Below are 13,127 nucleotides of genomic sequence, written 5' to 3' on the forward strand. Positions count from 1 at the left end.
ACGAGGAAGGTTGAAGCAGAGGGAGTACAAGTTCGGGGCCAGCCTGGGTGACTCATAAAACAAAGACAAACCGTACGATGACCCATCCAAGCCGTTTTGAGTCATGTATTGATTTTAAGTTTTCTGTGCAGAAGAAAAGACAACACCTGAGTTTAGTGCCTGCTAACCTTAATCTGGTTTTATATGTATTAGAAAATATCATCCTGAGTGAGGTAATCCACATACACACACACACACACACACACACACACACACACACACACACACACACCAAAAAAACAAAACAAAACAAAACAAAAAACAAAACAAAACAAAAACCATACAGAGTATGCACTCACTGATAAGTGGATATTAGCCCAAAAGCTTGGATTACCAAAGATACAATCCACAGACCACATGTAGCTCAAGAAGAAGGACAACCAAAGTGTGGATGCTTCAGACCTTCTGAGAAGGGAGAACAAAAATATTCACAGGAGGAGATACGGAGACGAAGTTTGGAGCAGAGACTGAAGGAAAGGCCATCCAGAGACTGCCCCACCCGGGGATCCAGCCGTATACACACAGCCACCAAACCCAGACAATATTGCTGATGCCAAGAAGTGCAAGCTGACAGGTGCCTGATATAGCTGTCTCCTGAGAGGCTCTGCCAGAGCCTGACCAATACAGAGGTGGATGCTCACAGCCAACCACTGAACTGAGAACTCCCCCAATGGAGGAGAAGTTAGAGAAAGGACTGAAGGAGCTGAAGGGGTTTGCAACCTCATAAGAACAACAATACCAACCAACCAGAGTTCCCACGGACTAAACTACCATCCGAAGAGCACACACAGACAGACCCATGACTGCAGCTGCATATGTAGCAGAGAATGGCCTTGTTGGGCACCAATGGGAGAAGCCCTTGGTCCTGCCAAGGCTGGACGCCCCCACCCCCAGGGTAGGGGAATGTCAGGGGGAGGAAGTGGGAAGGAGAGGGTGGGTGGGGTACAACCTCATAGAAGCAGGGGAAGGGGGTTATGGGATAGGGGGTTTATGGACGGGAAACCGAGAAAGGGGATAGCACTTGAAATGTAAATTTAAAAATCCAATAAAAAAGAAAACGCATTTTATATATCCCTTTGCCTATTGGCTGTTTACATCCTCTTCAAATGCCCATTTGAAGAGGTTTCCATCTAACTGATTTCCTTCTTAGCTGGCTGGTAGGCTTAAGGCCTAATCACCTTTGAGAGAGTTCAGCTCTTTGAAATCTATACCTTGGCAAGTACTATAGTTCGGGTGTTGACTATCCCCCCGCCCACATATGCTACAGATTTGTCCCCAGAGTGGCACTAGTGGGTCCTTTTAGGAGGTTACGTGCAGAGGTTGGTCTTTAACTTATCGATGGCAGGTCCTCAAGGGGGGTTGGGACATCTGGGCTTCTACTCGCTAGCGATGAGGTCAGCATCTCCCTCTATTATAAACCGCTCTTGTTGGCATCTGGGGTCCCCACCACAGACCCGAGGTGACAGGTCCGCCTCACAGATGCAACCTCTAAAATGGTGAGAAAATAGGCCTCCTGTGGGCTAGTCATCTCGGGTTGCCTCACCATTACAATGGAACCAGCTGACCAACAAGGCGCTGAGCTGCTTCAGGTAGGGACACATAAAATTAAGTACTTTAATGGGAGTAAGGGTGAGGGGAATTAAGGGGCATTTGAAAAGCCATCTGAAATCAGGGGAATGAGTTGTCTATGGACAAAGGAATTGCAACTTAGAAACTTTCTCCAGTAGCAATACAAAGAAAGCAAACTGGTCCAACTGAGCCATTGCTAAGAAGAAAGGAAGCAAACCTTACAAAGACTTAGGTTAAAGGCCTGGAGAGCTTACTAGTGACACGCTCCCTGGAGGGAAGTTGGGTTTGGGGGAAATACTCCTTGGATCTCAAAAGACCTGGAAAGTGCAAACACTAACCTCAGATTAGACCAAGAAGAATGCATCCAAACTTGCTGGAAGTGCTGGCTAATAACAATTATAGGACCGTTTCAGAAAATAATTAAAATCAATAATGAGTACTTTTAAAAATTAAGCCCCAGGGAGGCGCCTCGATTTAAAAAATCAGAGCGCTTCGTCGCGATTACAGTTGCTTTTAAGCCATGCACAAGACAAGCAGGGTCATGGGAACACGTCCAGCCAAGTGGTTAGTGCGCAATTGTGTCTGGATTTTTCAGGAGCGATGCTGGTAGACTAGAGACTGCAGCTCAAGTCTCCATGGGTACACATGGGAAATAATTTCCAGACGTTCACTTCAAGCAGGACTATTTGATGAATATAGGAACTCCCGTTTCCCACGTTTCCAGCCTATTTCCATTAAGATTACAAGACAGGAATACCTCTGAGAACTCAGGGAGCTGGCTAAGGCCTCTCTAGGCAGAAAGAAGTTTCTGGGAGAAGCTTGAGTTAGCTCATCTCCACTGATTTGTTTCGAGGGATTGTCAGGTGAGCTGGGATTTCAACTGTTTTCTTGAACATTCATTACCCGGGCTGATTTGGGGAGCTGAATGGGTTGTCCTCAATGTGGCATTTTCCAGTGATTCTTGTGCTCACCTCCAATTCCGACTGCTTCAACATCTTAAGTATCCAGAATAATGTGCTCTTTCTATCCTAAGCGATGTTGTTTGTCTTCCTCAAAAGCTTTGCTTTTCTGTGACCCTGGGACTGCCCCCCCCCCCATCCCACTGTTCATTCTCCTTAGTTTTGTTTGATCTCTGTTAATTGGGGGCAGGGATGTTGAATCAGAAAACACCTATAAGTTCCAGAGAGTTTTGTAACCGTAGGCCCCCGAGCTTAGAATATTATTCACTCTGTATTCTGATTTTTAAAAACTGTAACTGGAGAACCTGTCACTTCCTAGGAACACACAAGTCAGAGGTGGCCGGCTGAAGCCAGAACTAGCCACCATATTCCCTGTCTAGACAGCTGGGCTCCACGCTTCCTCTTCTTGGATACCGTGTCAGCCTTTCTTCACCACAACAAAAAGATATCTGACGTGGAGTGTTGAAAAGGAAGGAGGACTTATTTTGGCTTATTTTAGTTTCAGTCTGTAGCCAGTTCATTCTGTGTTTCTGGGCTTATATCATGGAAGAAGGGCATAGGGACTGAAGCTCCTCCCTTCGTGGCAGCCAGGAAATAGACACAAACAAGAACCAGAGCCAAGACACCCTTCAAAGGCACACCCCAGATAACCCACTTCCACCAGGCGCCACATTCCAGTTTCTTCCGCCTTCCAAGTTATAATGTCACCAAGTTATAAAGCCATTGACCCGTTAAGTCAGAGCCCTTGGGCCCTCAGGTTCTCATTGGGTCCCTAAAGCCCATCATCTGTCAATCAAGTCCTAAGCCCATGAGCCTTTGGGGTTGGGGGTGGGGCGGGGACGTCATATCTAAACCTTAACAGACATTGGCTATGGAACCTCGGCTTCTACTTGCTTCTCGTTTCTCCTTATTTATTATTTTCGTTGACAACCGCACTAAGAAGCAAACAGACAATAACCGTGAGAAGTAGCAGAGGATGAACAGCTCACCTTTTCTTGAGCTGGGCTATCGACTTCGAATCTTTTGTCCAGCAAACGGTAGAGTCTTCATGGATTTCTGAAAACTGACAGGTCAGCATTATATTTCCAGAGTGCTCGGGAGCCGGCTCAGCCTGGATCTTCTTCAGCAATACTGGAGCTGGGGACAGATGTGCAGGTTAGCGTAGGCGAAAGGTCATCTCAGTCACCGAGCTGCAGCAGTCCTGAGAGACAAGGAGAACGTTCCTAACTCATGAACGAAGCAACTAAACGGCCCGAGAGGAGATGCGGCTGGCTCCAGGGTAACAGTGGGCGAAGAAATGAACCATTCTAATGATGATGATGATGATGATGATGATGATGATGATGATGATGATGATGCTTGTTTTTCATTATGTAAGTTCTAAAGGTCTATAATGCTCATGGCAAACTAGAACTTGAGCTATTTTTGATTTTTGATTTAGATTTATGTATGTGAACCATAGTTGTGCCTGGTGTCTGCAGAGATCCTAGTTGGGAGTCAAATGTTTTGAAACTGGAGTTACAGGTGGTTGTGAGCCATCACGTGGGTGCTGAGAATTGAACCTGGGCACTTACTTGGCAAGAGAAGCAATTGCTCAAGGAGCTCGCTCCCCCTTTCCCCCTCCCCCTCCCCCCACCTCCCTCCCTCCCCTGCTCTCTCTCTCTCTCCTCTCTCTCTCTCTCTCTCTCTCTCTCTCTCTCTCTCTCTCTCTCTCTCTCTCTCTCTCTCTCCCCCAAATTTTTGTTCTTTTAAAGGAAGAAAGTTTTAGCAGTTACAGAGGCCTAGTCCAAAGGATTTGGGCCAAATAAGATGCTGTTAAAGAATCACCTGACCAAAATAAGAGCTGGTGATTCAGGGGTAAAATAAAATCTGCATTGTTCAGGCAGCTGAGGTTAAAGTCTCCAAATGTAAAAGACAATTCAAATAAATTATTTGTTGAATAAAGTTCACACACACACACACACACACACTGCAGTTGTCTTTGTGAAGATGGTCTGGTGGACTGGGGTGACATGTCTTGTACCCATCTCACTGACAAGAGTGACTTGAATATGAATGAAACCCAAACAAGGAGGGAAAGAGTCCCAAGGATTGGTTGGTCTGTGATTTTGAGTTTAACCACAGACAGGACCTTATAAGCAAATGTGTATTTGGCCAGAGCAGCCACCAGGTGGCAGTAAAGGCATTATAACAAGAGGAGGCCAGCGTACCCAGCCAAGAGAACAGGCCTGGCATTATGGGAAATGTAGTCAGTTTATTACAGCCTAGGTGTTAACACAGAAGAATACAACATTATCATAGAATGCCGTCTAGTCCACAGGCAAACGTGAAGTACCAACTCTAGCCTTTATTCCCTCGGACACTGAATGCATCGTGTTAATGATTTTCCAATTTTTCTTTGACTCCGCAGATAATAAGATAGCAGAAAAAATATAAAATCGGACTCGGGGCACCGGGAAGTAGCAATGGGCTGGTTGAGTCACAAATCCCTCAACCAGAGCCTCGCAGAGATTGATGCCAATATTATGGGAGCCGATCGCATCGTGGGATGGAGAGGAGAACGTGAAACAGGTGCAGAGCGGCATGATGGATTCTGGGAAAGATGCAGTCAGCCACGATCCTGTTCATGGCCGACAAGTAGAAGTGCAGCAAAGGCACGGGAGTGCCACGGGCTATACCTTCTGCCCAGCCTGGTCGGGGGAAGATTTTAAAAAAAATAAAAGAAAATCCTCTGCTACAGAGCCCCAGCTTGGTGGATAAAGTCACTTGCTGCCAGCCTGAGACCTGAGTTCAATCCCTGAGACCCAGAACTGACTTCCGCAAGCTTTCTAAACACACACACACACACACACACACACACACACACACACACACACACACACACACACACACACACACACACACACACACAAAATAAATGTAAATTCTAGAATCTCCTGTTATTCAGGAAGCTTCCATTGTAGTAGGCTTCCGAAACCAAAGAAAGGACACCGGTGTCTGTTTCATTTCTCCCAGGATCACCTGAGCGCGTTTTCTTGATGCCTAGCTTGCCATGACACAGGAGGAGGGCATTGAATCTGGGCTGCTTTCGAGGAGAGCACCAGGCAGCCGGGTCCCCGCAGTCAAAGCAGCACCTGGCGTCCTAGGGCCCACCCATTCTAGAGAGGAGGACCGGAGTCTTACAAAGCCCACGCCCTGCGCTCGACATGAGCACTTCTACGTGGTAGTTTCCTAGTGGTCGTGTTCAACACCAGTGAACCAGAAAGAGGGAAGGCTGCAGATCAAAACAAAGAACTTCTGAGTGCCGGCTGGCGAAGCCGATTCTTAAAGGTGTCCACCACCGATAGAAGCTCACACAGGTCAATCAGAAATAACTAGTTAAAAGGAAAAGGCAGGTGCTTGCCCTGGGCCGAGCTTATGAACGCAGACATCCCATAATAGCAAAGCATTTTCCAGGTCGCCGACCCTCATCTGTGCCGGCCCCTCAGTGCATACAGCAGGTGCTTACGAAGAAATCGCACACTAATTATCACAAATAATTGGGGTCAGCCTATAAAAACAAGTGCTTTAGTAAACCAATGCTCAGGTGGTCAGCCAAACCAGGCAGGGGCCTGGGGCTGGTTTGAAGGTAAGGTAAGGATCTGTGAGCTTAAACCCGTGAGTCAGTGTTTCTGTCTCCTCCTCTGCAAAGGAAATTGCCATTCAAGAGGAGAGAGGCTGGCCTACTGCTGACTTCTACCCAAGGGTAACCATGTAAAGCCCTGTCCAGGCTTAAGCAAATCATCTTGGAACTTCCTCCAAACTGAGGACCCCAGAGGAGGTCAGGTGAGCGTCTCTGGTTCTTTAGACCCCATGGCTCCACACCCCTGAAAGGACCACATACTTTAGGGAGCAGATGAGAACCACTCTTCCCTCTAATGCTACGTGGGCATCAACCCTGTGGTGTCAGTGACCTGGTGTTTGAACTAAGTTCTTCATCCCTGTGCTGGGTGATTCCCGTTGCTAGCGCCTCCAACCTACAGGCGGAATGCAGTCCCTCACACAACAGTACGGACGCTGTTGGGCTGCTGTTTCTTCTGAATTGAAGTCAGTGAGACTTAAGGCAAACTCACAAGTCTGGGAAGCTTCTAGAACCTTCTAGAGATTCTCAGGGCCCCATCTCAAGGTTATATAAGCAGCAACAGTTGCTAGGGAAGTTTCAAGTCAGTGCCTGGACCTCCCAAGACTTGGCTTTCGTGAGCTTTGAGACATCTTTGTGCTTGTGAGTCACCCCCTCCTTGTTCTTTGTCTTGTAATTCCAGTCAACTCATTGGACCACCAGACTTGAGTCAAGTCATTCCTTTAACGTGTCACTGATGCAGTTCCTGGGATGAACACATGTTTATTCTTGTGTCCCTAGGAAAAGTGACACAGCAAACACCCGCAGAAAATCTTAACACTGAATCTGCCCCTCAATGGCCTTCAAGGTCTTGGCCCCTGGAAACAGTCCTGCATGCTGCACCGAGCCACTCAGGCTTGGAAAAGCCTTGGTTTGCCACCACCTGAAGGCCTCAGAGGAGGCTTTCTCAGGACATGGCTGAGAGCCCTGGGTACCTGCTTTGCTAGCACCACCTTTAAACCATCCAGAGTGCACTCCCACCTTCCTTTCTCTCTCTCTGCAGCCTTCATACTTGTGAAGTTGCCCTGAGCTTGGTCTAAACTCCTCCACAGTAGCGGCCCTCAGAACTATCGTTTCCCATGTATAACTTGGAAGATCATGGACAAGAACACCTGATGTATGATCTCTTTCCGGACTGAAACGTTTTGTTGTTGTTTTGAAGCAGCCTCACTATGTAGTCCAGGATAACCTTTAATGATAATACTCAAGCTTACCTCAAAGTCAGCACCCCTCTGCTTTAGCCTCCCAGGGCCCGGGATTTCAGGTGTGTACCACCACACCTGGCTCTGAAAATGCTTCTGAGACCCTTTAGCACACTGCTTCACTCTCTATAAACATGTTTAAAACAGCATATGAACAGGGAGCTGGGGGCATAGTTCAGTCAACAGAGTTCATGCCCAGGAGGCCCTAAATCCTGGGTTCCATTCCAAGCACCACATAAATGGGCTATGGTGGTGCATCCTGGGATACACAGATCCTGTCTCTAACAATAAAATGTATGCACTAAAAACTTGGTACGTCCGTACTCCGGTGGGTGACAATTTGTCTTTAACCCTTTCTGTAATGAGGGTTAAAGGCTGCGTAGGAAATCCCAGGCTCCAGATCAGGGACTCAGGTTAAGAATGGAGAAAGCTGGGGCTGGAGAGATGGCTCAGTGGTTAAGAACACTGGTTGTTCTTTCAGAGGCCCTGAGTTCAATTCCTAGCAACCACATGGTGGCTCACAACCATCTCCAACAGGATCTGATGCCTCTTCTGGTGTGTCTGAGGACAGCTACAGCATACTAACATACATAAAAAATAAATAAATTAAAAAAAAAGAATGGAGAAAGTTCCTCTCCTTCTCAGTGGGGTGAGAGCCTTCTTCTCCAGACAAAGGGTCCCAGCAGCTTCCTGTGTCTTCCCTCAAGACTTCTGCCAGGCAGCAAAAGAAGGAATAATTCCAAGAGAATGTAGCTTCTGTGAGGTTGTGGGGGAATCAGGGCTGAAGCGGTTAGGTTAGCCAGACAGAAGGAAGGATGTCAAAGTCTTTGAGGCTTTAAAGGACTGAAAACCTGAATAGGTTCTGGTTCTGGGAAGAAATTTTGCACACTTAGAATTGAAAGAAAAAAAAAGATCCCTTAATGAAGGTTTGGAGTGTGTGGAGGGGGGAGATCAACAATTAAAGAACGTCTCAAACCGTGCCAAGATATTTTTTATGTGCCTGACTCCACGTGTGGTCAGTTTGGTTTTCCACATCGTCAGTGACTCCGCTCATCTTTTAGAGTTTTTTTTTATATAAAAGAGGGTAATTAAACTGAAAGCCATCTTTACCCAACTCCCTCCACCAAACACACTATCGAGCACCTGTGGCAAGAGGTCCTCAGGTGTGTGTATCGTGCCAAGCTACCTGGGAACTGGGTACAAGCGCAGATTCTTGAGGATGCCTCCCCCCTGCCCCAAGAAACTCCTGTGGTGCTTAGAAACCTGCATTCGAACAAGCTTACCCGCGTGAGCTGTGTCTGCTCAAGTTTGAGAACCTTGGGACGTCTGGCTGCAGTCCTGGCATTTGCACCCACCTGATGCTCACCTGAACTGACCAGGACTGGAAGGGACGCAGGAGTTTTGTGCCCCTCAACAGTGCTAAAAGCACTGGAACCTCACCTTTCCCTTCAGCTTTGCAAGGGGCCCTTCTGGGGTCTCTTTTCTCATCAGTGCGGGACAAGGACCGTTCAAACTTAGGTGCCTTCCTCAGAGTGGAGTTCTTCACACGTTCCTTTTCCTCTAGCCTCAGCCTCAGGGCTGCCACCCTGGATAGAATTTTCTTCTTTATTCCTGCAGCCAAGTGTCCACTCCCTGAAGCCTCTTGTTTTTTGCCCTCCTCTGACCCAGCTATTGCTGATTGGGCCCCGGGTGCCTTGCTGATGTTGGCCACCACAGGCCTCTGCTGTTCCTCTCTGGACTTTTTCCCGCTCTCCAGGGTAGAGCCCTTTTGACACAGGTCCTTAAGTAACAAGCTTTCAGGGTCTTTCTCTGACTCATGTTCTCCTGAAATGAAAGCCAAGGTCATTGTTCGGGGGTCAGATGAGTTTAGGGGTTTGGTTTCCGCAATTTGAAGCTCCTCTGATTTCAGTTCCTCTGCGCGAGGGCTCGTTGGCGAGCGTGTGACATTTCCTTTGGGAGATGAAGTGCAGAGTGTGTCCGTGAGATCATTTGAAGAGGGCACATGTTTCCCACACTTGTTCTCGATGGTTCCTTTTTCCCTCTTCACAGGAATTACACGTTGATGGGTTCTGGGCTCAGATCCGCCATAAATGTGGCCTGTGGAGTTACTGGTCTCAGCCGTGACAGATGTGTACGTCATTCCTGCAGGACAGTTAGAAAGGGGAGACATGGGGGAAGTGACCTCAGTCTCGTCCTTTCCCCTTTGCCCAGCTTCTCCTAGGCTTCTGTCACCACCATCTTGTGTTGGGCTCACGGTGCACACACTTGGAATCCCTTGTCTCTCTTCACCGGGGCACTGGCCTTGCCAAATAGCGTCTTTTGCTGCATTATGCTGACTGGCTTTGGCATCTGCTCGCTCTCTGTCTACATGAGTTTGGTTGGTTGTGTTTTCGTTTGGAATGATTTCCCCATTGTCCTGGGGATGTGGGACCCGTAGGTGAGCAGTTTGGATGTCTACCCTCTGACACATGTTTCCAGTGGTGGATTCACTTGCTTCTATGTTGGAGTCAGAGGGCTCTGGCTTCCCACCCCTGTCATCAATGGGGTCCACAGAGGATTCCAGGATCCTAGGGAAGTTCACAGACTGGTTAGCAACGGTGGGGTGCGGCAGCTTGTGCTGCCTTCCCCCCTGTTCCTCATCCGTTGTCTCAGCCATTTCCACCTCTCCAGTTCTGGAAGTCTCTGATGGAGAGTCCGTGACATTTAACTCCTTCTCCTCAACAGGGTCAACAGATGACTCCAGGAGTCGGGGTTGGCCCAGACACTGGGAAGTCTGACTGTTGCAGTACGCTTGTCTGTCTGGTGCAGCATCTTCGCAGATGTCCCTGTTATTTCCAAGGGCCATAATGGCATCGGCTTTGGGGCTGGGAACCCATGTTGTTACTCCCAAGGCTCCTGGCTCGGGCCTGGTGCCTGCTCTGAGGATGTCAGACAGAGCCCAGCTCCTTCCAGGTGCCGTGAGACCAACTTCTGCCTCCTTGTACCCAGAATGCGTCACTAGTTCTGGGGGCCAGATTTCAAAAACAGGAGCTTCTAGAGTTATGATCTTCACTTTGCTGCCCACAGACCAACTTCCTAGTCCAATGCCATCTTTCTCTCCAAGGAGGATGTCAGGGAGAGCTGGGACACTGCTTACCAAAGGACTGCCTTCTCCCATGGTCTTCTCAGCCAACACAGAAACACTGGTCCTCTGGTCTGAGCTACACTCAGTTTCTTCCCCGGAATCTGCTGGGGAGTGCTCGAAGGGTTCCACGTTGACCTCCTGTTGCATGGCAGGTATGGAGGGCAAACTTTCTTGGAAATCATTTGCAGAAAGAGAACCCTGATGGGATGTGCTCTGTGGCCGGATGCATTGCTTTGTCCCATTTCCCTTTTCTTGGAAGTCCTCTTCAAGGCCTCCGCTGTGGGCTCCCTCCACAGTCTGGCTCTCATACCCAGGCTGGGTATCAATCTGAAGAGGCCTGAGGTACAAACCCTGTCCCTCGGGCAGTAAGAAGTGGCCATGAGTTCCTGCATCACTGGGCGCTGGGACAAGAGTCTCCCTGGTTGCTTCACCTGTGAAGCTACTTAACGGGTCATCGGGGAGCGATGGGGAATTCTCTTCATCTTGTGCCTCACACGAGACCTGGTCAGCACCATCAACAAAGTCGTTGATGTGGGGAACAGAAACGGTGCGGCATTTGATTTTGTGGACTTCGGTGGCATCAGTTAGTATGCCCTCTGTCTCTCTGGTCACCTGATGACAGTCAACATTAGCAGCTGGTTCTGTTGACTGCTCTTCTGAGCACTCCCTGATGGAACCGTAGCTGGCAAGCGTGTCTATGGCAATCGGAACGCTGAGATTGGAGCTTCCATAGCCTCCTTCGTTACTGTTTACAAAGGAGATATTTTCAGAACAAGGGGCCTGTATCTCCCCAAACCCTCCTACATTGTAGAGTAGTGTAGAAGAGAAGATGGAGGGAGAATTCCCCGTATCAGCTGCTGTCCCTCCCGTAGCATCTTCTCTGGCCTCCGGTGATGTGTCCCAGGCTAAGGTACTATGAAAAAGAGCGCCCTCGGCTGACTTCCCATCCTCGCTGTGCTTGTACGTGGCCTGTGGAGACTCAGAACCTTGTGCTTGTAGAACAGCCAATATCTTGTCAGGAGAACATAAATCACATACTTCTCTTTGACCTTCTGTCAGCTCCAAGTCCATGGGGCAAATTTCTTCAGGCAAATATTTATCAACTGGTGCTCCAACAGGGAGATCCATGGTAGCATAACATGTTTCTTGATCACCAGCTTCAAAACACCCCATCACACACGCAGCTTCTCTGCCCCTTGACCCACTGTCCACATTTTCCAAGGGGAGGGAGGGAGCAGTAGGCTGGGAGAAAGCATCAGAGAGAGCCTCTGACTCCCTGAAGTGGGTACCATCACCCTGAGGGAGAGCCACTGAGGCTGGAGCCTGGGACACTTCTTCATCATTGTCTTCTAGGGGTCTCAGTTCTTGTGCTGATTCTGCCCAGAGAGCGCCAGGCCTGTCACCTTCTCTGTTTTGTCTGCTTTCCTGCTGGGGGCTTTGGGGACAGCTCTCCAGCCCCAGGTACTGGGCCAATGATGAGTTTCCCCTGTCGATCTCAGTCAAGTTGGAGACGAAATGTGTTTGGACCCCGGTGAACGTAGACTCCTCCTCAGCGGGCACGGAAAAGGCCGGCGTCTGGTCGAGATAACTGTTCTCCCCAATGGTTTCCTGAATTTGCATGTAGAAAAAAAAAAGGAAAGTGATATTAATAGAATTGTTCCTGGGAGGGGCCACAATAGGACTTGTCTGCAGTCCCAGGGGTGCTAATCCTTTACAACTTTAATAAGAGACAAGGACCATGGTCGAAATGACTGAAATCTGAACATTAATCCCCAAACTCACACTGGCTATTAGACACTTCCTGGGGCACTGTGAATTGAAATCAGTCTGTGTTCCAGGGGACTCATGCATAATCTCATCATTATATGCGAAAAGCCGCCTGGCAATCCTCATGTATTTAATGATTTTCCCTCCTCTCTCCAAGGAAAAGAGATGGAAACAAACTGAATGGTAAACTCCATTCCAAACAGATCAGTCCCAGCAGGACCTGTGGACAGCTCTCTACACTGATGACTGTTACATTGTCGTGACAAATGAGTACAATGTTGCTTACAAAGAGGCAAAGGGCAACTTTTGCCCTCCAAATATTATAGTTACTGGTTGATCATGTCACTAAAAGGCAGAGAGAGAGAGAGAGAGAGAGAGAGAGAGAGAGAGAGAATATGTCAGACATGGTGGTGTATGCCTGTTATGTTAACACTCAGGGCCAAGGTACAAGGCTTGCCTGAGTTCAAAACTAACCCAGGCAACATAGTAAAATTTCAAATAAATAAATTACACACACACACACACACACACACACACACACACACACACACACACACAGACACACGAAGGTGAGAAAAATATTTTCTCCTTCTAGATACTCTAAGTGTAGAATCCCTTCTTTCCCCCCTAAACTTCAGAGAACAAAGCCGGAAAAGAGCAGAAACAGGCCTATCTTTCAAGCCTGTCTCCAATGGAGTAAGAGAAATTGAACTGACCACCAGCACTGCCAGTCATTTCTGACTCAGAACAGGTAAAAAATTCTGGATTTTTCAATGAGACTCTCAGGCAAGAAGCCACCTTCCCAAGAA

The 13,127-nt window shown here is 48.2% G+C and overlaps 1 protein-coding gene and 2 long non-coding RNA genes across 5 annotated transcripts in view; 2 read left to right on the plus strand and 1 right to left on the minus strand.

Annotated features, from left to right (window-relative positions):
• Alpk2 (alpha-kinase 2) overlaps window positions 1-13,127 on the minus strand; it is a 130,398-nt gene that overhangs the window by 34,244 nt on the left and 83,027 nt on the right. For both annotated transcript variants that reach the window (XR_015642434.1, NM_001432471.1), the window contains 2 exon segments: window positions 8,868-12,159; window positions 3,557-3,704 (listed from right to left, as the gene is read on the minus strand). Coding sequence is in view for 1 of the 2 variants with exons in the window: in NM_001432471.1 (NP_001419400.1) it covers window positions 3,557-3,704; window positions 8,868-12,159 (3,440 nt within the window). In the remaining variant the exon portion in view is untranslated.
• LOC147999846 (uncharacterized) lies at window positions 3,412-5,308 on the plus strand. The gene is made up of 2 exons (XR_015642603.1): window positions 3,412-3,940; window positions 4,978-5,308. It is a non-coding gene; the product is annotated as an uncharacterized LOC147999846 (long non-coding RNA).
• On the plus strand, window positions 5,532-8,019 carry LOC120098336 (uncharacterized). Of its 2 annotated transcripts, none has more exons than XR_015642601.1 (3): window positions 5,532-6,067; window positions 6,259-6,392; window positions 7,229-8,019. It is a non-coding gene; the product is annotated as an uncharacterized LOC120098336 (long non-coding RNA). The 2 variants fall into 2 exon arrangements; XR_015642602.1 differs by having other exon boundaries at window positions 5,537-5,897; window positions 7,229-7,736.

This window comes from Rattus norvegicus, chromosome 18 (assembly GCF_021556685.1).
Source record: "Rattus norvegicus strain SHRSP/BbbUtx chromosome 18, alternate assembly SHRSP_T2T, whole genome shotgun sequence".
In the NCBI taxonomy this organism is placed as follows: domain Eukaryota; kingdom Metazoa; phylum Chordata; class Mammalia; order Rodentia; family Muridae; genus Rattus; species Rattus norvegicus.